Raw genomic sequence first — 22,762 nt, 5'->3', positions numbered from 1 at the left:
CCTATTCTACTTTCTGTTTCTATGAGTTTGGCTACTCTAGAGACCTCACATAAGTGGGATCATAGAGTATTTGTCTTTTTGTGACTCGCTTATTTCGCTTAGCATAATGTCTCAAGGCTCATCCATGTTATAGCATGTGTTAGAATTTCCTCTCTTTTTTTAAGGCTGAATAATATGCATTGTATATATATACACACATTGTGTTTATCCGTTCACTCACTGATGGATATTTGGGACCTTTTGGCTATTGTAAATAACAGCCAGACATGGTTATTGAACATGGGTGTGCACCTGTCTTTGAGACCCTGCTTTCAATTCTTTTGGATACATACCCAGAAGTGGAATTGCAGGATCATGTGGTACTTCTATTTTTAATTTTGAGGAACCTCCATGCTGTTTTCCATAGCGGCTACACCATTTTACATTCCCACTAACAGTACACAAGGATTCCAATTTCTCCACATCCTCACCAACACTTGCTTTCTGGTTTTTTGATAGGAGTTGCCCTAAAAGGTGTGAGGTATAAATTATCTTTTAAAAGTTCAGGTTTCTGGATCTACAGAGCTGAAGTCCAGACCCTCAACTACTTTCAACCTCACCTTCTTTCAATCCTCTGCTCCCGGCAGGGCCCTAGACCCAGGAGGACAACTGGAGGACTGGACATGAACAGAGGCTGAGGCCCAGGTCAGGGACAGTGGGGATTCAGAAAAGACCGTACCTGGCTGGGCAGGCTGCCCTGGCTCAGGCAAGGTAGCTGTGGGCTGGGTTTAGGACCTGGAAGCAGCTGTCTTGTTCTCTGGAGTCTCTGGGATCTCCACAGTCCCTGGAATACCCATCGGGGTTCCTGGGATCTCCATGGCTAATCTTGAAGTTCCTTCAATAGCTCTAAGCCATGTGGGCATCATTCATGGAATCAGCATTTATTGAGAACCACCTGTTTGCTGACACTGGGCAGAGCCTAGGGTTAAAAAGATGAATTCCACATGACCCCAAGAAGCTCATTGCTGAGTGGGGAGGCGGACATGTAAGCAGACTCACCCATAAGCATTGTGACAGTTGGTGCTTTAGAAGGATAGAGGAGGACCCAACCCAGTCTGAGGATAACAGAGGACTCCAGGAAGAGGGAGGTGGCTGAGTCCTGAAGGTCGACCAGGAGGCCAGAGATGCGAGGAGGTCACCGCAGAAAGGGGAAGGAGCACAGGAAAAGATTCAGGTGGGAGAGAGCACAGAGAGCCCCCTGGGGTAAGGCCAGTAGTCCAGGTGGCTGAATCCTGGAGGTCACAGCAGGGCACAGGCCTAGGACTGTGGTGAGGCAAGGGAGGTGGTTGCCTTGGGTATAAAATTTAAGGCCCAAAACTCAGTAATCAGTATAATATTTTAATATGAGATTTAAAATTCAAATCAATGCAAGAAAATCCATGATGAACAAAATATCAAATTTTAAATAAAGACAGGATCAGTACCAGTGCCATTCCAGCCATAGTGAGCCTAAGGCAAAATAAATATCAGTAATACTGATGCTGGATTTTTTTTTTTAATTTTGATTTTGTGTTCTTCATGTATTTTCTGCATCAATGAAAAAATATTGTACTGAAATATTATTCATCCTGATCACTGAGTTCTTGGTGTCCCCTAAGTTTGTGCCTGAGACAGACATCTCCCTCGCCTCACTTTAGGCCCCCTCTGCAGGAGGAAGTGGGTTTTCGGTGGTGGGCTAAGGCGCTTGGATTTTATCCTGCCGGCTGTGAGAAGTCATTGACATCTTTTAATTAGAAGAATGTGTTTGTATCTGTTGCTTAAAAAAACTGATGTGGCCACAGTGGTAGATTACAATATGGGGGCAAGACTGGTTGAGGGAGGCCCATTCAGAATGGCTCTGTTCAGAACTGCAGGCAGGAAATGAAGGCTTGAAGGAAGAGAGAAGCAGCGGGAGGAGTAGTGGAAAGAGTCCAGACACCTGAAGGCCCGGCCTTCGGAAGCAAGCGCCTGCTGCGGGAGCTGGGGGACAGGGTGGGAATCAAAGGCAATGTCTGGCTCTTGGCTGGGGGCTGGTCACTGTGTCTCAGTTACTGAACTATGAAAGATGGCAGTTTGGGGAGAGGAGGAAGCTGAGTTCAGTTTGCAATGCTCTGAATTTGAAGATTTATAGCACACCAAAAGGGGATGTCTGCACACTGCTCGGTTAATCAGTCTGAAGGTTAGGAGGAAAGTTGCTCCTGGAGAGACCCTGCTGTGGGTGCCATCAGGGGGCAGGTGTCCACTGGGAGGTGGAGCACAGAGGACGAGCTGCAGCCGCCACCGGAGAAGGTGCCCCACACAGAGGAGCAGGAGGTGGGTATATTCAGAAAGGAGTTGAGGCCACAGGGCCAAGGAGGTTATCCAGGGAGAGAATGTTGAAGGAGGAGAAGGAGGGAAGGTAAGCGAAGAGGGAGGAGACAGGGAAGTCCCGAGGAAGATGAGGTCAAGACAAGGAAGTCACAGAGAGGTCAGAAAGATAAAGTCTAAAAGTGTCCTCTGGGCTAGCAAGAAGAGGCTGTTGGGGGTCCTGAGAGGGACTGGCAGCAACTTTTCTCCACTCCTCCCAGAAGCTTGCTGCTGTGAAGGACAACGGAAGGAAGGAGGGCGTTGAAATGAAAGGTGTGGCTGGGGAGATCACTGGAGTGGGCCCCCAGGAGGGGGCGGTGAAAGGGTGTTGTTTTAGAGGAAGATTCCAGCTTCCCTTGGGCCTTGAGGGGGAAGCTAAGGACTAGGGCTGTATGTAAATCAGAAGCTGGGAATGCCCCGGGGAGGTCTGTTTTTCTCTGTGAAGTAGAAGATAGGGTAACTGTTGAGAAGGAGGAAGGGAGGGGCCCCTGGGGAGAAGAGGCTTGGAATAGATGCTGGGGAGCTGGAAATGAGAGCTGATGATCCAACCGGGGGCTCCTGGAAGACCTTCTAGGCAGCGGCTGAGAGCCGGATGTTGGAGACCCCGATCTACGTCATCACAGGATTCCTCCCCAGGAGAGCCCGACCTCCGGAGTGTTAGAGAAGGGGGAGCTGAGCCTGGACTAGGAGGAGCAGCAGGGGAACAGGGACGGCGATGCTCTGGGGCCTCCCACCAGCCCTCCTCCAGCAGGCGCAGGGCCCCTGGGCACTGGTGCGGCTGGGGAGCGGGGAGCTGACGCCGGAGTCTCTGTGTTGGTGGAGGAAGCGTCTCAGGTTGCCCAGGGGAGACAAAGGCCAGGTCATTTGAGTCTGGCCCCTGAGCCCTGGAGGCACAGGTTGCCTTGGGCGTGGAAACACGGCCTCAAGGCCAAGCAGGGTGTGGCAAGGGAGGAAAAGCTTAGGATCCCCCTTCAGCTGGCCGAAGGTTCAGGACAGCATTTGCAGGCCCCACGGAACCAAAAAAGACAGAAGCAGGGTTTGGGTTGGTAGAGGAAACCGGGCTCGGTCCAGCCTCACAGCAGACACCCCAGGCCTCTGAGCTCGGGCGGGCTTGGAGTGCTGGGTTCAGGCTGTGAATTGCCCTCAAGGCCAAGTGGGGTGCCCACTGTTGCCACCTTGTATCCGTCCTCTCCCTCCCCCAACTTGTGCACCGACCCTCTGCTTTGGGCAGCTTCCCTAAGCAGCCCTGGTCCCTCTACTGTGGCTCCACCTTCAGTGGATGAACCTTCCAGGGGACCCCAGTCTGAGGGTGGCAGCAGCTTCCTGCCTGTGCCTTACGTCCCATTTGGCTTCTCGGCAATTCTCTCAGCCTTGTAACCAGTTCCCTGCATTGAACTCCTGTTGTAAGTACCTGATGTGATTTTTCTTTGCTTGCTGGAGCCTAACTGAGTGAGGCGTTTGGTTCCTGGAGGCCTGGATCTGGGAATGGCCGTTAACCCTGAAGATCTGCAGACTGCCTCCAGTGGGCTGGCCGAGCCCGCACTGACGTGAGGCCCACGGTGGCCACCCGGGTCTCAGGGTCCAGAAGTGCCCTCGGATGCCCAGAGTGGGCACCTTGGTGCAGACAGGTGCAGTGGGTAGTGGGAGCTGGCCAGGCCATGGCAATAGGGCTGTACCAGGCCGCAGTAGAAGAGGTGACCAGTGGCCGCTTAAGGCAGTCTCCCTGAGGCTCTGGGCTAGTGTCAGAAGTGTGCAAATTCGGAGAAAAGAATTAGAGCACCTCTTGTGGATGTGGTGGCTTCACACCTCTCCCCGACCAGGGCCCGCCTCCGCCAAAATGTACAGTGCTGTCTGTCAGCCTTGGAGCTCTGGGGGCTGCAGGTAACCCAGCTGGCCGGGGCAGGTGGGATAACCCTCGGCTGGAAGTGCCACCAAAAACCCCAACCAAAGGCAGCCCTGGGGAGAGCATCTCTCAAAATGTAAAAGGTCATGCCCTTTGACCCAGCTGGTCTACATGTAAGTATTCTCTAGATATAATTCTGTACATGTGCAAAATAAAGTATGTAGGAAGGTTATTTACCAGGGCAGCCTGTAAGAGCAAATCATAGGAGACACCCTAACTGTGCAGTCATGGGATCCTTCCATGTGAGGAACACTGCAGCTGTTAAAAAGGAGGCGACCAGGGGCGGCCCTGTGGCCGAGTGGTTAAGCTCGCGCGCTCGCTTTGGTGGCCCAGAGTTTCTCTGGTTCGGATCCTGGGCGCGGACATGGCACCGCTCATCAGGCCACGCTGAGGCAGCACGCCACATGCCACAACTAGAAGGACCCACAACTAAAAAATATATACAACTATATACTGGGGGACTTCGGGGAGAAAAAGGAAAAATAAAATCTTGAAAAAAAAAAAAAAGAGAGAGGCCACTCCACACTCGCTGATGCGGAATGAGTTAGGAGGTAAAGCTAGTTAATAAAGAGGGGAGTGTGCAGAGCAGTGCCTATGGTGTGACTGCATCTGTATTAAACATCATAAATCCACCTGTCTATTTGTAACTACATCCACTGACTCCATCCTGAGACCGGTGGCCAGAAGACAGGGAGGGAGAAAGCACTTTACAGTGTGTCTTTCTGAACTTTGTCCATGTGTGTGCTTTACAATTCAACAAATAATTTATTTTTAGAAAACTAAAAAAAAGAGGCAGCATGTGGAAACCAAGCTCCTATGCCCCTGCCAGTCTCCTCTGCATAGGTCCTGTGGTCCTGCTTACAGGTTGCAGACGGGGGAGAGCATTCGGACCTCAGAGGCAAGAGAATAAAGCTGGAGGTAGCCTTACTTAAGTTTCTGGGCATTTCAATAGCCCACCCATGGTTTCCTTTCCAGAATCTCAGATTTAGAACCCTTGAGGATGTGGACCTATCCATCTTTGCCTTATTCTTAGTACTTAGGGAAACCCCTGGAAAAGGGAACAGGAGTTCCCGCCTTCATTTAGTAGATGAGAAACACAGAAGGCCAAGGCCACACAGTGAAGAGGCAGTATTTCATGTTTGCCCACCCGTTACATGCCAGGGTGGGTTCAGATGTCACCAGTTCCATCATCCGAGGTCCAGTGCATTTGAACTTGCTAGGGAGGGCTACGCTGAAGGGCATCATCTCATTCAGAGAGTAACCTGTTCTCCCCTGTTCTGGCTGTAGGCGATTTACTTCGTTTGGTGTTTGTTTATCTTTCATTATTTTAGTTATTTTTAGATGCTCTGTTTTTCTTCCCCCAGTTTTGAGGTATAACTGACATATAAAATTATAAGATATTTAGGGCCTGGCCCAGTGGCACAGTGGTTAAGTGCACACATTCTGCTGCTTCGGCGGCCCAGGGTCTGCCGGTTTGGATCCCGGGCGTGGACATGGCACCACTTGGCACGCCATGCTGTGGTAGGCGTCCCACATATAAAGTAGAGGAAGTTGGGCATGGATGTAAGCTCAGGGCCAGTCTTCCTCAGCAAAAAGAGGAGGATTGGCGGCAGATGTTAGCTGAGGGCTAATCTTCCTCAAAAAAAGGCTAATATTGAGTGCTTATTATATGCCCTCAAAAAATACATGCAACATCTCACTTAGCATTCATAACAACCCAAGAGGCCGGTGCTGTTATTGTCCCCATTTTATAAATAAACTGAGATGATAGAGTGGGGTCTCAATTTAAATCCTAGCTCCTCCAATTCTTAGCTCTGTGACGCTGGACAAGTTAATTTACCTGTCCATGCCCCAGTTTCTGTAAAACAGTGATAACTTTTTTGTAAGAGTAAATGAATTAATATGTAAAGAACTGGCATAGCGCTCGGAACTTAGTAAGCATTATATAAGGATGAGGCGTTACTGTGGCTCTAGCCCAGACTGACTGCAAAGCAAGGCACGGGGACGTAAGCCAGGCTGGTTCTCCCCACTGCTGCTTCTACCTAAATACTTCATTCGTTCATTTAACAAATAATTGTCATCACTACTTGTGTCAGGCACAGCAGAGAACAAAGTCTGTGTTCTCCTGGCTGGGGAGGGAACAGACGGACAAGAAACAGCCCAGAAAAATGCCAGGTAGTCATAAGCACCTGCAGAGGACTCAGTTAGGGTCACGTGACAGGGCGTCTCGTTGGTACTTCTCCTTGGCGACTTGGGGCAGGCTTCTTAAGAGGTGATGCAAACTGAGATCTGAATGACAAGGAGCCAGCCATGCCATTATTTCTAGAATTCACCCCTGTCGTTTGACCGCACCCACTGCTCCTCTCTCCAGCCTCTCCCCATGAGTGCCCCAAGCTTGTTCTCTGACGAACTACTAGGAAGCACAGGGTTCTCATGCCACCATGCCTTGGCCCGCGCTGTTCTTTCTGTACCCCATGGCCCAGCAAGAGTCCCCTTGGCCCCCATCCTGGACTTCAAAATGTGAACCTCCTCAGGGGACTCTCCACAGATGGTGAGAAAGCAGGGGGCAGCCCACAGAACCGGCCCCAGCCTCCTCCCTGATGAGAGAGCCCCAGCGGGTACCTGTGGGTTTCCTATACACTCAGTCCCAGGAGTGTCCCAGTAAAAACTGCAAAATAACTTGATTGCTCACAAGAATCCCCATGGGCCCTTGTTAAAATACAAAATCCCGGGCCCCACCCAGACCTCTTCAATTAGAGTCTCCAGAGGTGATTCTGAACATCAGTTCAGTTGGGGAAATAGCGTCATAGCTGAAGGTACCCTGGTTTTGTAGGCACGATTAGGTACCAGATGCGCAGGACCATCCTGGGCAGGCTCGAAGCTCGAGGAAGTGCTCTGGGTTAAGGCTTGAACACCAACTAAGTTTTGCCCTCAGTGACCCATCTGAATAACTGGCAAAAGCACAATGCAAAGACAATCTTCTGTGCCTCCGCCAACGAGCAACCTTTCCTTTGACTATGTGACCGGCTCCTGGACCATCTGGCGACACCGACTTCGCAGCCACCACATTTTAATGGGTGCTTGAGTCCCAAATAAAGAGGGAACTTCTGCTTGGCCAAGGGCCTGGCTCTGTGGTCAGCCTGACCAAGTTCCTCTCTCACCCCACAGTTATACCACCCTGTGACCGACAGAAAGATCTCTCTCGGAGGCTCTTCCCTATCTGGAGAAAGACCTAGCGCGTGAGGTCAAACGGGATGTTTGTGCACTGCTCACAGCCACTCTCACAAATGTACGCAATTGTCTTTATTAACGGCTCTCAGGAGGCAGCTTTAGGCACGTGGCCCGGGAGGGAATCACCTGCCGACAGCAGGATCTTCTGGCCCTTTGTGTTGGCGGGCGCGGCTGAGGAGGGCCCCCAACATGAACCTTGTGGTCCCTCAATTTCCGGAGGTCTCAGGCTCATCAGCAAGGAAACGGGGGCGAACTCCTCTCTCCACGGCCGCCGGGAGGCTCAGCGTGGACTGCGGGCCGGGGCCGCGCGCGGGGCCTCCGAGCAACTTCAAGGCCGCCCGAGTCGACACGACCCGAACCGAACACATTCGGGAACGAGAGACCGCGCGTATTGCCCGCCCCCGGGATCGGGCACAAGCGGCGCCAAAAACGTTCGTCCCAGGGCGCAGGCGCCGCGAGCGCGGCCCGCCGAGGCACTGCGAGCACCGCGCACGCACGGACCAATGAGCGCCGGCCTTGCACAAAGCGAGTCCCGCCCCCAAGGCGCCGCCACCGAATCCCCTCCCCCTCCCTGCCTCCTCGGCCCGCCCATTCCCGCCGGCGCCCCGCCCCGCGCCGTTCTCGGGTAGAGGCTCGCGATTGGCTCAGGGGACGGGCGCGAACTCTGATTGGCTAAAACGGAGTCACGAGGGCGCCGTCGTCGCCTTTCCAGAGGCGATTACTGGGCAAACTCAGTCTTTTGCCCCAGTCTCGAGCTCTAGCTGGCAGCCAAACGTACGCGCTCCGGGATCTTCAGTACCTGCGGCCGCCATCGACGTCGCTTAGGTGCTTCTGGGCTCATCTGCGCCACACGCTACGCCGTCCTAAGCCGCCATCATGGTGAAGCTCGCAAAGGTAAGAAGCCTTGCCCGCGCAAGCACGGACGTTAGGCCTGCTTTCTGAGGAGCGCGCGCGCGCGGCGCCGCGAGGAGGAGGGCCTGTGCGCCGTCTGAGGCGCGTTCGATGGCGCCATGCTCCGGGAAGTCTCGCGCGATTAGCGGGGAGGTCTCGCGGCTTTTGGCTCCTCGGTGGCGAGGTGAAGGGCTTCGGCAGGTGCCCGGGATGGTGGACGCGGCCGGGAAGGATTCGGGGACTGAGCGCGGGGAGGGGGCGCTGGGCCTCGGGCGGAGGGATGAGGCCAAACTCCTGCGACGGGCGCGAGCGGGGCCCCGCCTCCTGACGCACGTGCCCCGGCGCGCAGCCCGCCACGTGGGCCGCGCCGCGTGGGTCCTGCCGGCTGTGCAGGGGACCGGGCTGTGGGGCGAGGAGCGGCGGGATGGCTGTGGTCGGAGGCCCGGTGTCCTCCGGCATCGTTGCGCCGGCCGGGCGGACCCGAGTGGGTTTTAGGGGAGGCCCCGCCGCGTGCTTCTGCGCGGGGCTGTGCGCACATGGTGGCTCGCGCGGTACCCCACGTGGCCCCGCCGGGCCTGGAAGGGGCGGGGTTGTTTCCCTGGGAAAGGAAACCTTCGGAACGCCGAAGGTCGTTGGGATAAGGCGCGATTTTAAAGATCCTCACCAGAATTTAATTCGGATGAGAGTGGTGGAAGGAGGTTCCAGAATTTAGCATTTTAAGGTTGATTTTCCCGCCGGGTGAAGGGCTCTTGATTATTGGCCGTTAGAATGGTTCAGTTGTAAGCTGCTAAGTATTAAATTGTGCATGTTGTAATGGTTGATTTTGGAAGTGTAGTTTTAAATATGTGTGTGCTTTATGAAGACAACGGGAAGAGGGAGGTAATTTCTTTGAAGCTGGCTTTTCCTCTTAGGGTTGATTTTTGTAAAACCCGACGGGAAAATGTGTGGGAGGTTGAGAATTCCCGTCCTAACGTGGATATCAGTCGTTTTAATGTTGATTTCGTTATTTAGCAGTATGAAAAGTGGATTCTAAGGGAGATGACCGCTTGTTAGTTTGAAGAATGACGACAAAATATTAGTGGCCTGCAGTGTTGGAGATGTGAAGTGCTAATAATTCCGTCTGTCTTAGGCTGGTAAAAATCAGGGTGACCCCAAGAAAATGGCTCCTCCCCCAAAGGAGGTAGAAGAAGAGAGTGAAGATGAGGAAATGTCAGAAGATGAAGATGATGAGAGCAGTGGAGAAGAGGTAATTATTTACAACTAAATGCAGAATTATGTTAGACTACAAAATGGGGAGTTAAACAGGTGGTATTGGATTTCTGAAAATACTGGCAAAAATAAGATGATATTCATTCATATGAGGCTTGTTGTAATGCTTCGGTGTTTCCCAGCCTCTTCGTTGACATGTGGAGATACCACAAGGGTAAGTATTTGAATGAGTTTGAGAGAAAACATCTGGAGTCTACTTTTTATTTTTATGTGCCCTCTGCGGGGCTTGATGTGTGATATGGTGTGTCAAATCATTACATTGTTTAGCCCTATATCCTAGATAAGGAAGCAGCGTGGGCAGTTTAAGTGGCAGCCCTGGGCGTTGTATTCAGGTCTGAAGTTAGCCTTACAGATTACTTTCCTTGCCTCGAAGCAGGAGTAGTTGGTCAGTACTCCTCTGCGTATGAACTTCGTAGCACTAGTCACTGTATTGTAGTTATTTCTTGGTGTGGATTGAGGGTTGCCACTTTCTCGTGTGTTAACATTGACGCTATCTAGCACTCCTGACTGTTTGCTTACTGTAAAGACAACTAATCACTGTATTTGGGCTTAGATTTTTTGTTTAGAATTTATTTAAGAAGGTTTTATTCAAGCACAATACCTGATAAAACTAGTAATAAAAAGTGGCTTTGAATGCGACTTAAGTGTAGCCAAATGTTTGCTTTTATGAAGCTAACATGCTCGCTCCTTGTATTAATTTTGCAGAGATTGCCTGTCCATCATATTTGATACTCATTTTATCTCTGGTCCTAAGAATGAGCTTTCAACGAGCTTTATACCACTGCTAGCTGGAGGAGTTATAAATGATTTAATAACACTTAACACAGAGCTTTCTACGTGCAAGGCTTGGCTTAAAGTTAGGTTTTAAAACTTTGCTTAAGGCCACACAGCAGCAGGTGGGATCCAGACAGTCTGTTTTCATAGTCCTTGTTAGGATATGCTGCTTTAAAGCTGATGCGATTGTATGAAGTATGGAGTGCAGGAATTCAGAGGTAGTTAAATGTTAAGGGTTCTTTATGCTCAATGTGTTTAACATAAAGGTCAAGACTGACTGCATAGGCGTAAAGAAGGGCGTGTGAGGGACCCCACAGTGTAATACGTTAGCACATCTGATGCATGCAGTTTTGAACCAGTGCCAGAATTTAGTGCTCATTCATGGGACCAAGGCTCTCTTTTGGGTTTGGAAACAGACTTTTGTTTGCTTTTATTCTTGAGGTTGTCATCCCTCAGAAAAAGGGCAAGAAGGCTACTACAACTCCAGCAAAGAAGGTGATGGTTTCCCCAACAAAAAAGGTTGCAGTTGCCACACCGGCCAAGAAAGCAGTTGTCACTCCTGGCAAAAAGGCAGCAGCTCCGCCGGCCAAGAAGACAGTTACACCAGCCAAAGCAGTAGCAACCCCTGGCAAGAAGGGAGCCACACCAGGCAAAGCATTGGTGGCAACCCCTGGTAAGAAAGGAGCAGCCACCCCAGCCAAGGGAGCAAAGAATGGCAAGAATGCCAAGAAAGAAGACAGTGATGAGGAAGATGACGACGACAGTGAAGAGGATGAGGAGGACGATGAAGATGAAGATGAGGATGAATTTGAGCCAGCAGTGATGAAAGCAGCAGCTGCTGCTGCCCCTGCCTCAGATGACGAGGATGATGAGGAGGAGGACGATGACGACGATGAAGACGATGAGGAGGAAGAGGAGGAGGAGGAGGAGGATGAAGATGGTAAGGAATTCTCTTGGTGGTTTACATTCCTTTTCCTTAAGATTTTCTTAGAACTATAGTGTTGGTTTTGGGAGAATTCTCTTGAGTTGACTAGGTGGCTTCTCTTTCAGACTCTGAAGAAGAAGCTATGGAGACCACACCAGCTAAAGGAAAGAAAACTGCGAAGGCTGTTCCTGTGAAGGCCAAGAGCACAGCTGAGGATGAAGACGACGACGAGGATGAAGACGACGAGGAGGATGAGGAGGAAGATGATGAGGATGAGGAAGATGACGAAGAGGAGGATGAGGACGACGAGGAGGAGGAAGAGGAAGGTAATCGGGCTAGGTTCTGAAGTACATTGGCAGTTGTGTTAAAAAAAGGAGGCACTTGAATATTTGTGGCTACTCATGGATGACACAGATTGTTTGAACTCTTGTTCAGAGCCTGTCAAAGAAGCACCTGGAAAACGAAAGAAGGAAATGGCCAAACAGAAAGCAGCTCCCGAAGCCAAGAAGCAGAAAGTGGAAGGTACCTTGCAGAATGGGGGGTGGGTGTGACGCCTCATAGCACAAGTGATGAACAGCAGAGGGACTTAATGCTGAAACGTGATGTCTCACTAGGACATGCTGATGTGCTGGGTGGAGGAATGTTCATGTTTGTGCCACTCTTTACAGATAGACTGGATTTGAATTCATTTTTTTGTACAGCCACAGAACCAACTACATCTTTCAATCTCTTTGTTGGAAACCTGAACTTCAGCAAATCTGCTCCTGAATTAAAAACGGGTATCAGTGACCTTTTTGCTAAAAATGATCTTGCTGTTGTGGACGTCAGAATTGGTGTGTCTAGGTAAGTGAGGGGAGTCATGCTGTAGGTATTCTGCACGTTGTTCCTGGGTCTGCTGATGCTTTTTCTCTCTTCTTAGAACCTTAGATTGCTGTGTTTAAACAGGAATATGTAAAAGTACTTTAAGATTAGACATTAACAGATTATCGTTAGGTTATCTAATTGGAAAGCCTCAAATTGGAATTTCCATAATCTCACTTACTTTTTGATAAAGCACAAAGTAACTTTTAGTAAGTTATGAGATTTGATGCTTATTCTTAGGAGTCTCTAAAACTGTTAGACTTAGGGAGCCATAGTAGTGAGTGCTTTCAGCCAGACAGGATTCTCTTAGTGCCTAAACGGGTTCTTCTGTCAGCTCCGACTGTCAATTGTTAATGAGCCATGCAGCTCATAGAGACCTCAGGGTGAACTTGAATCAGGTCTTGGTGCTTAGGCCTCGCTCTGTAGCCGCAGCTTATAGAGCCTTTCCGTTGGTGCTGAAGGTGCTCTTTTGCTTAGTCTTTGTTTGTACTATCACGTTAGTGTTGCCAGTTGCCCAGAATACCTGTTATGTGGCTCTCGGGGTTTTTCTCCACCTATAATTTTGCCTTTTTCACCTGGTCGCCTAAAGGAAGTTTGGCTATGTGGATTTCGAATCTGCTGAAGACCTGGAAAAAGCCTTGGAACTCACCGGTTTAAAAGTCTTTGGCAATGAAATTAAACTAGAAAAACCAAAGGGAAAAGACAGTAAGAAAGGTATGTAAGGCTTTAGGTAATTGTGATATTGATAGGTAACTTGTTAATGGATATGTATCTAGTCTAATGTATACTCAGGAGCTAGTTGGCCGGGGTAAATAGTTTAACGTTATCCCTTTTGTTTCCTCATAATGTTGTGAGGATTACGTGAATTAGAATGTTAAATGTGTACAGCGGTACCTGGTATTGCTTGCTGGTCTTAAAAGTTCCAGTGTCAGGTAAGCAAGAGTAGAACTGGTTAGAAGTACCTCAATTAACGGAGAGGTCTTTCCTCTCTTTGATCCCTAATTATTCTTTTTGTATCCTTTACCTTTTCTCTTATACTTCTCATGTTGTAGAGTATGTGATTTTTTTTTTTTTTAATTTAAAAATACTGAGGGCCAGCCTGGTGGCGCAACAGTTAAGCGTACGTGTTCCGCTTTGGAGGCCCGGGGTTGGCCGGTTCGGATCCCGGGTGCGGACATGGCACCGCTTGGCAAGCCATGCTGTGACAAGGATCCCACATAGAAAGTAGAGGAAGATGAGCCTGGATGTTAGCTCAGGGCTAATCTTCCTCAAAAAAAAAATTGAGCACCTACTGTAGGTTGAGCTCTTCCAAGTATGCAGCACATAGTTTTCTGTCATTGGGACATTAACTTGTGTTTTGCCACGGCTTTATCTCCATACTAGCAGAGTGCCTTATACATTATAGGATTTCAAATTATTTCTTGAATGGAACTTTTCCCTTGGTCAGTTTTTGTTGGTCTTTGGGAGAGGGATCTTTTAAACCATCCAGTTCATTTTGTGTGTTTTTTATGTAGATCGGGATGCCAGGACACTTTTGGCTAAAAATCTGCCTTACAAAGTTACTCAGGATGAATTAAAAGAAGTGTTTGAAGATGCTCTGGAGATCAGATTAGTCAGCAAGGATGGAAAGAGTAAAGGGTACGTTAATATGTCTACTGGAATATTAAGAGTTGCATTAAAATCAGTGCACTTTGATTTATAAAAGAAATGTTGATCCAGTTTTCCTAGGTATGTGGTTTTGGGCAAAGTAACCTTTAACCTATGCCTTAAATTTCCAAATCTGTCATGTGGGAATAGTGTATTTAATTCATGGAGTGGTTTTTAAAGTGAGCTGACAGAATCTGCCTAGCTTATGTAAATGCCTTATGAGTGATAGCTGTTACGCAGTGAGATGGGATTACCAGGAGCGGATTTCCTAGGTATTTGGCAGACTTTGTTTACAACAAAGTTTTAATTGAAAAGTGGAAGATGGCAGAAACTTAATCTTTCAGTTAGTATACACCAAAGGGTGTTTTTCTTATACTTAGACCTGAAACAAGGTCATGTTGAGAGTAAAACCTTGATGTTAAAGAATTAATATGGTTTTAAAAATCGTGTGAGTTCTTAACGTTTTTTTCTATTGCAGGATTGCTTATATTGAATTTAAAACAGAAGCTGATGCAGAGAAAACCTTGGAAGAAAAGCAGGGAACAGAGATAGATGGACGATCTATTTCCCTGTACTATACTGGAGAGAAAGGTCAAAGTCAAGACTACAGAGGTGGAAAGAATAGCACTTGGAGTGGTGAGAATTTACAGGCTCCCTTCAGGATTCTAGGATTGATAGAGAAAAATCCGTTGCATCTTTGTACTTCATAAGTTGATTAATTTGCTGTAGATCAAGCAGATTATACTTCTGTTTGTGATAGTAATTCAGTATCCTGAATAAGAGCTATATGAAATCCTTTAGCATTGGAACATAGGTAAATCTAGCTTCCTTTGTATGTACGTTTTATACTTTGAATGGCTTTAGATCATGTATGTTGCTAAATTAGAATATTGTTCTAGGAAGACATGGCTTGGTAGTCGGTTTACACATCTGAACAACAGGAAGGAAAGGAAGCTGGACATAATACATAAGTGCTCAATATGTTGAGTGACAGGTGCGATTTCACCTGCCTCAACATTGGCATATTAACTCTCCCAAGCACAGTAGTTCTTAGAAACAAGATACTGCTGTAACTGAGGTTGCAGTCAGTGTTTCACTGATCTCTTTATTTGCAGGTGAATCAAAAACTCTGGTTTTAAGCAACCTCTCCTATAATGCAACTGAAGAAACTCTTCAGGAAGTATTTGAGAAGGCAACTTTTATCAAAGTGCCCCAGAACCAAAACGGCAAATCTAAAGGGTAAAGATAGTTAGTCTCTATGTTGTCAGTCATGGGCTGTGAATGTCTTGCGTAGATCTAAAAAAAGGTAAAATTGTGTGTTCCTGGTTGTTAGAATCTGCATCATTTTAGCTACACCATTCAGTATAAATAAAGAGCATCATTTAAGTCTCTGCTTGAGGAAAAAAGTCTTGGTGGCAATCAAGTATGACAGGAGACCTGTGGTTGGTAACTTATTCTAAGAATTAACTCTTCATCCTCAGGTATGCATTTATAGAATTTGCTTCATTTGAAGATGCTAAAGAAGCTTTAAATTCCTGTAATAAAAGGGAAATTGAGGGCAGAGCAATCAGGCTGGAGTTGCAAGGACCGAGGGGATCACCTAATGCAAGAAGCCGTAAGTCACTGTTCACAGGGTGCTGTGTTTGGGGGTGAGCACTGAGTGCTGGGCTTAAACTTTTTATGTCGAACCTAGAGATGAACATTTGGTATTTGTTGCTGCTGAGTGAATGATACTGGACATGATGACTATGATTATCTGAGAAATTATTGATGAAATCTCAAGAAAATTCCTCTAGATAGTCAAGTTCTGATCCAGCTGTGTCGGCTCGAAGCAGCAAATTAGCCTGATATCACTGCCCTGTATGGTGGTCTTGGCTGCCTGCTTTAGTACTGTCCCGCTTGTTTCGGTTGCTGCTTTTGTTTTCCGTGAAGGATTTGAGACAGGATTTTAACTTCTCTGGCAATCAGTGCAAACTTGAGAGGGCAGTGCTCTAAGCCCTTTGCCTTAATTAAGCACTAGTTGGCTAAGTTGCTTTTACCTACTTTTTCCCACATAGGCATTTAAAGTGAAAGGCTAGCTTCTGCTAAGATGAGTATTCTTGACCAGTACTCATCCTGGATAGTAAAGAAATGCAGCATCTGGTCATTATGAATTGTGACTTTAAAGGTACAATTTTTATTTATCTTCTCCAGAGCCATCCAAAACTCTGTTTGTCAAAGGGCTGTCTGAGGATACCACAGAAGAGACATTGAAGGAGTCGTTTGACGGCTCTATTCGTGCAAGAATAGTCACTGACCGGGAGACCGGATCCTCCAAAGGGTAAGATGCAGGAAGTGTACAGTGCCCGCTCTGTGGCACCTCCCACCTAACTTGTCTTCTCATTGAGCTCCTTTCTGTCAATTGGTGGCAGTTTATGGATTCGCACGAGAAGAAGAGACAATTCACAGAACTAGCATTATTTTGCCTTCTGTCTTCGCGGAGGTATATTCTGCTGTTTTGTGAGACATTCTGGGATTCAAGCTGTCAGTAAAACCAGTTTCAGCTTTCCATGGGGGACTGCTCACTACTGGGGAATTTCTCAGTTAAGCAAGGCTACTTTCCGTGGGATCACTACCCAGCATTTGAGGTTAACTGTGGCACTTGTTCCGTGTGTGTGTGTGCTGTATGATGGGCCCTTTCATTTGGTGTTGTAGGTTTGGTTTTGTAGACTTCAACAGTGAAGAAGACGCCAAAGCCGCCAAGGAGGCTATGGAAGATGGTGAAATTGATGGAAACAAAGTTACTTTGGACTGGGCCAAGCCTAAGGGCGAAGGTGGATTTGGGGGCCGTGGTGGAGGCAGAGGCGGCTTTGGAGGCCGAGGTGGTGGCAGAGGAGGCCGAGGTGGATTCGGCGGCAGAGGCCGGGGAGGCTTTGGAGGTAAGGACAACGAGGGGGAAACCTCAGTGTCTGCGCTGGACACTGCATGGCACATGCACTTCATCCTGTGCAGGGCCAGGGTTCCCTGCATCAGTCCCCAAGTTGTCATTGATCACTGGGGAGGGGAGGAGGACTGGCAGCCTTGCACCCATTCTTTTTCATGAGGATTGGCCCTGAGCTAACATCTGTGCCCATCTTCCTCTATTTTGTATGTGGGACGCCTGCCACAGCATGGCTTGATGAGTGTTGTGTAGGTCCGTGCCTGGGATGTGAACTCACAAACTCTGGGCTGCCAAAGTGGAGCACACAAACTTAACCACTACACCACTGGGCTAATTCCCTTGCACCTCTCTTAATTGTTGCTTTTTGCAGGGCGAGGAGGCTTCCGAGGAGGCAGAGGAGGAGGAGGAGACCACAAGCCACAAGGAAAGAAGACGAAGTTTGAATAGTTTCTTCTGTCCCTATGTCTTTCCCTCTTCATTTGAAAGAAAGGACTCTGGGGTTTTTACTCTGTTACCTGATCACTGACAGAGCCTTCTGAGGACATTCCAAGACAGTATACAGTCCTGTGGTCTACTTGGAAAGCCGTATAGATAACATTTCAAGGGAGATACCCTGTTGGTTTTGACTGGATATTCGTATAAACTTTTTAAAGAGATGAGTGATAGAGCTAACCCTTATCTATAAGTTTTGAATTTATATTGTTTCTTCCCTTGTACAAAACCATTTTTTTCCTACGAATAGTTTTGTTTGTTTTTTTGCGTTGGGGGGGGGTTGTAAAGGAAAGCAGAATGTTTTATCATGATTTTTGCTTCAGCAACTTTGGGACAAATTAAAAGTCCTAAACTCTGGTGCCAGCCTTGTACTTCCTAGAGTGTTTCTCCTGGAATATCACTGAAGGTGGAGCATGGCAAAGCCAGCCCTGCCACTCCAGGTCCACCCCACCCCTGATGGAAATGCTTGATGCCTTGGTTTCAAATATCCCAGCCACAAGTTTTGGCGAAATGGCCAATGAGGCGACGAGCTGAATTTCTGCAGCCCTGTGTGTGTTGCAACACTTGAAAGCCTTGTTGGAAGTCTGCTGTGGCTTCTGCTTGGAAAGGGCCTGAAAAAGTGCTATGCAAAGAGGGGCAGGAGCACATTGATCAGACGTCCTTAGTCGTGCAGCCAAGAGCATGGACTCTGGAATTGGCAATGACTAACGAATAAAGTTCACGCTGGATGAATGGACACATGGGGGCTGGGGAGGAAATGACCAATACTATGGACAGAGTTGCTATTTTTTTTTTTTTTGTAAATCCTCCAGCAGCCTTGGGTTCAACTGACAGGCCTTTGATTTGCACTGTGGATGGTGCTCAGGCACTGTATCTGGTTTCTTAGACAATCCCTGCTTCCCCACCTCTTATAATAAAAGTTAAAGGCCACATGAGAGGTCTAGGTCAAGGGATTTTTAACATTGTGCTAGGGTTAGTTGAAAAACTGCCCCAGATGGTGCAGAGCTGAGGTTTTTGTACATTGGCAGTGAAGTCCACAAGCTTGTGGACTGTTAACTGCCTGTTCTAATTAAACTAGTCAAAGTACCAAATCAAAATAAAGTGCTGGTAGAATTCTGTAAACTGAGAAGGCGTGTGAAGGATGCAGTGGGTTGTGTAGTTTCTTTCTGGTTGTGAGTTTGACTAGTGGGGCGAGGATATTTAAGCTTTGTGCATATCACCCACCACTTCATCAGGCCCATTCCAAATACTGAGGATGGTCCGTGGGACAGTTTCTCTGCTTTGAGGGGAAGATGGCCAATGAATGGTGCCACTCTGAAGAAAAACCAAGCCAGCAGAGAGGTGGCCTCTGACCAGGCAAACCTAAAAAGTGAGCCCTTGACAGCCTGTTTTTCTAGATTTAAAAGTTTGAACTAGTTGGAGCCCGTCAAGGATATGAGTTGAGTCTGTTAGCTCTTAAATTATAGCAAGGCTAAGAAGAGTTAATGACGTATGCACATCAAAGTTTATCCTTGGTGACTTCAGTGTGTCCCAAACGGCTTTGAAGAAGGCCTATGAGCTTGGTCTTGGGCTCTCCTGAGACCTGTTGAAGGCTGACTCCAGGGCATTCTCCGCCACCCCACTGCCACCTCCCAAGCGGTACCCTGCCCCGGCTGGCTGTTTTGCTCAACTTTTGGCAGACGTGGGTTAAGTAATTGTGGACTGCTGGGAATCTGCAGTGTCATAAGCCACTTGGCCGTCTAGGAACATGAATTAGGATTGCTACTAGCTCAGGCCCAGCGCAGCGTGTTCTTATTCAATACTTGATGGCTTGAAAGCCTGTGGGAGCGGGGTTTTGCTGGGTTCCCTTGCTGGAGTGGGGGAAGGCTTGAACTGACCCTGCCAGCAGCCTGGTTTCAGGAGGGCTCTTCCTGGGGTAGGGCCTGCATCACGAGACTGGATACAAGTCAGGACCTGCCATGCTCTTACACATTCACTGAGACAGCTGTGCTGCTGATATGCCCACAGTGTGCCAGGCGTTCCCCTTGGTCCCGCTGTGAACTTGCTGTGCAGCAAGAGGAGGGCACGACTCTTCCTCCTTCCGGTTAAGGGAAAGTAACAACAGTCCAGCTGTTAGTACTGGTTCCAACTAGAGGTACTGTGCCGATTACCTGTGGAATGAAGATGAGGGTGGCGGTGGATACCCTGCAGGGCCAGAGAGGACCCACTAGGGCTTGCGTTTTCGGGACTGGCCTGCTGCAAAAGTGATCTTAACCCTAGGCGTGCCAGGTGCCTGTCTCTAGTGGTTTCTTTGGTGGGTCAGGTGAGAATTTTGCAGCCATTTTAGAAAAGCAAGCAGTTCCCTTCAGCAAATGGTTGTCGGTACTTACATCGTTCTTCCAGCAGGTGGCAGCACGTCCACAAGGATGTGGAAACCTGATACGGAGATAACAAGGGGGAGACCTGAAGATTACTTCAGGCCAATGGGTTTTATCTCCAAACTCACTCTCACCTTAAGGGATAGGGCCTGGGAGTCTCCAGGAAGTCCGCTCAGCAGACTTTGAGAGATGCTGCAGAATCGCCAGAGAAGCGGGACTGGAACAATTGGGTCCTATAACTGGAGTTTGTTGAGTGCTCATCTTGCGTCCACCCTGCGTTGTCTCGTTTATCCATGCTTGGCGCGCTAGTTATCTCCTTGTATCTCAGTCTCCTCTCAGCCTGAAAAAGTGCTTAGGCTTTTCTCCTCCAAAAAGATACTGTCCCCTGACGGTACCTCCCACCCAGCTGTTCCCTCTTACCTTCATTGCCAACTTTGAGAAGGACCACACCTCTGCCCCCCCCACTGCTTTACTCCTAGCACTGTGGCTTTGTCCCCTCACTGTTATCATGCTCCCTAAGGGTGCCCACGACCAAGGGCTGCAAACCCAGCGGTCATTTGCCAGAATGGTGCCTGACACAGGTGCTCAGTGTGACGCGTGAAGGAGCCCTGGAGAAGCTCCTTCCCCCAGCCGCAGGAGACCTGTGGTGGCGGGAGGGACTCTTCAGGCCAGGGGTTCTTCAGGACGTTTTTAAAGTTCTTAATGTTTTATGTTGCAGGTTCTTTTGGAAGTCTGGTAAAGCTTTTGAACTCTTGGGATGTTTTCAAAATCATGTTTTTAAAAAGATTACAAGGGAAACCAATTACATTGAAATGAAGGTGTTAAGATACTTAAGCACAACTTTAGCGGTAGAATTATGTATGCGTTCATTAGTGTATTAGATGTATTTACACTTAAAATACAATTCGGTTAGGGAGTTTGGTTTGGGTAATAATGGAGTGGCTTATAACAGAATAACCCTCCTGTTGATACCAATTATAAACTGGACAAAATGTAAAAATCAACTTTGGAAGGGGTCGGAGAACAGACAGACAATCCCCAATAGAGACGGGAGCAGCTACCGTCGCTGAGGAACGTAAGGCCATTGGGTGAGAGCCACGTTTAACTAGTTTTACCTGTAGAGACCCCAGTTCCTATGATTTCTCGGGCGTACAGGTTAAGCAGAAAGTGGGTCTTAGTGTACTGAGGAGTCAGGTTGGAGTCTGAGTCTGGAAATTTCCCTGAAAATGAGGGAGGCACAGAGGAGAAAGCCATAAAATTTGCATACTAAAGGCCTTCAAATTCTTGGCTGGGTCCTAAATGGTGTGCCTCTAATGGCCCAGGGGGGAGCAGCCGTGGAAGAGGGAGCTGGTTGCAGGTTCCAGCAGCTGCCTGGTGCTGGAGAGAGTTTGGAGTTCAAGTTCGGCCCAGTTAGAGGGGTTTGATGAACACTTCAAGCATTTCTCTGATGCTCTAGCAGCCACATTCCAGGCCTAAGGACTAAGCACCAGGGCTAAGAGCAACAGGCAAGAACCAAGAGACTCAACCAACATAGCGAAAGCCTGAAACGGCCCCCACATAAAGCAATCTGTCAGGAATTTGATCGCCTATGAGAACAAAATTCACCAGTGTTCAGAAGAGGACAACAGAATCCAGACTCTGCAGTGTAATATACAATGTCCAGTAAGCAACAAATGAAGTCTGAAAATGTCTACAAACAAAAAAACAACTTGAAATTTCTAGGCAAGGACTTTAATCATAAATATGTTAAAGAATCTGCAGGAAGAGATGAACATATTGAATGAAGAAATGGAGAATTTCTAGAAAGGTATGGAAACTCTAAGAAAAGAACCAAATGGAAATCCCTGTCACTGAAAAACAGCAACTAGGAGGGCTTAACAGCAGGAGAAAGGATCGGTAAACTAGATCAATAGAAACTATTGACAGAGTTCAGGACACGCTGCCCCCAAATATGACATCGTGGTCTATTGACTATTTCAAGCTGAAGGACTTCGAGCAATGGCAGGTGCAGGAAAAACTTTCCGAGCTTCCCCCGAAGCAAGTCAGAGACCCTGCGTGTGAGAGGTGCCCTCCCTGCACGCGGAGGAAAGGGACAGCCTCTCCGAAGACAGGGACCCCAAGAGGGCGTGTGAAGGAACATACCTTGCTGTTTTCCCTAGTTTACTACTCAGCTCATACCCTTTTTTGGATCCAGCACATTTTTCCACAACTCTCCACTAACATAAAGACACTCAGATTTAACTGAGTTCAGGTCTACATTTCCTTAGGAAGACTTCCCGTGTTACGTAAAACTTACATTAAATACATTTGTTTTTCTCTTGCTAGTCTGTCTTTTGTTACAGGGGCTCCAGCCAAGAACTTACAAGGGTGGAGGAAAAAGATTTTTTTCCTCCTTTATGTTATCCAAACTGAAGGTCAAAGAGAAAAACGTTTGGGGTAAAAATGACCAGATCCTCAGTGACAATAGCAAATTGTCTGATGTGTGTGTAATCGAGTCCAAGAGGGAGAAGAGAGAAGGCGTGGGGCAGAAAAAGCCTTTGAAAGATAATGGCTGAAAAATTTCTAAATTTGACATAAAATGACCCGCAGACCCAAGAAGAAAGCCACTCCTCAGCACGTCATAACTGAATTGTTGAAAAGATAAAAACGTTGAAACAGCCACACAAAAAAGACCCATTACATGCAAAGGAACGTCTATAAGAATGATGACTAAATTCTCATTAGGAAAAATAAGACAATGGATGACACCTTTAAAGTGCTAAAAGAAAAACATCAGTCTAGACTTCTATTTACAAAGTAGTCTTTAAAAATGAAGGAGAGGAGCCGGCCCCGTGGCACACTGGTTAAGTTCACGTGCTCTGCTTTGCGGCCCAGCGATTGCTGGTTCGGATCCCGGGTGTGGACCTACGCACTGCTTATCAAGCCATGCTGTGGCAGGCGTCCCACATATAAAGTAGAGGAAGATGGGCATGGATGTTAGCTCAGGGCCAGTCTTCCTCAAAAAAAAAAAAAAGATTAGTACAATAGATAACAAGACTGATAAGAAAAAAGTGAAAACACAAATAGCCAATATCAGGAATGAAAGAGGAAACATCACTACAGAATCTACATGTATTAAATGTAATGAG

General features: G+C 47.8%; 1 protein-coding gene and 3 non-coding genes across 5 annotated transcripts; all 4 read left to right on the top strand.

The window, feature by feature from the left end:
* The first annotated feature begins 7,855 nt into the window (after positions 1–7,855).
* NCL (nucleolin) lies at positions 7,856–17,634 on the top strand. 2 transcript variants are annotated; one of them, XM_023642552.2, is made up of 14 exons: positions 7,856–8,392; positions 9,519–9,635; positions 10,874–11,372; positions 11,483–11,683; positions 11,793–11,879; positions 12,059–12,200; positions 12,808–12,932; positions 13,733–13,856; positions 14,344–14,501; positions 14,981–15,104; positions 15,347–15,480; positions 16,059–16,185; positions 16,560–16,783; positions 17,156–17,634. In XM_023642552.2, the coding sequence occupies exons 1-14, from the start codon at positions 8,375–8,377 to the stop codon at positions 17,230–17,232; spliced, it is 2,157 nt and encodes a 718-aa protein (XP_023498320.1). In that variant the 5' UTR covers positions 7,856–8,374; the 3' UTR covers positions 17,233–17,634. The 2 variants fall into 2 exon arrangements, with proteins under 2 accessions (XP_023498320.1, XP_070126757.1); XM_070270656.1 differs by lacking the exon at positions 7,856–8,392 and adding an exon at positions 8,936–9,110 and having other exon boundaries at positions 9,401–9,635.
* On the top strand, positions 11,917–11,986 carry LOC111774074 (small nucleolar RNA SNORD82). The gene has a single exon (XR_002808918.1). It is a non-coding gene; the product is annotated as a small nucleolar RNA SNORD82 (small nucleolar RNA).
* Positions 15,600–15,681, top strand: LOC111774077 (small nucleolar RNA SNORD20). Its single transcript, XR_002808920.1, has one exon. It is a non-coding gene; the product is annotated as a small nucleolar RNA SNORD20 (small nucleolar RNA).
* LOC111774073 (small nucleolar RNA SNORA75) lies at positions 16,239–16,375 on the top strand. Its single transcript, XR_002808917.2, has one exon. It is a non-coding gene; the product is annotated as a small nucleolar RNA SNORA75 (small nucleolar RNA).
* Positions 17,635–22,762: the final 5,128 nt, after the last annotated feature.

The sequence above is a fragment of the Equus caballus genome, chromosome 6 (genome assembly GCF_041296265.1).
Source record: "Equus caballus isolate H_3958 breed thoroughbred chromosome 6, TB-T2T, whole genome shotgun sequence".
Classification (NCBI taxonomy): domain Eukaryota; kingdom Metazoa; phylum Chordata; class Mammalia; order Perissodactyla; family Equidae; genus Equus; species Equus caballus.
The sequence above is the reverse complement of the archived record's forward strand: the minus strand, read 5'-3'. Positions and strand labels throughout refer to the sequence as shown.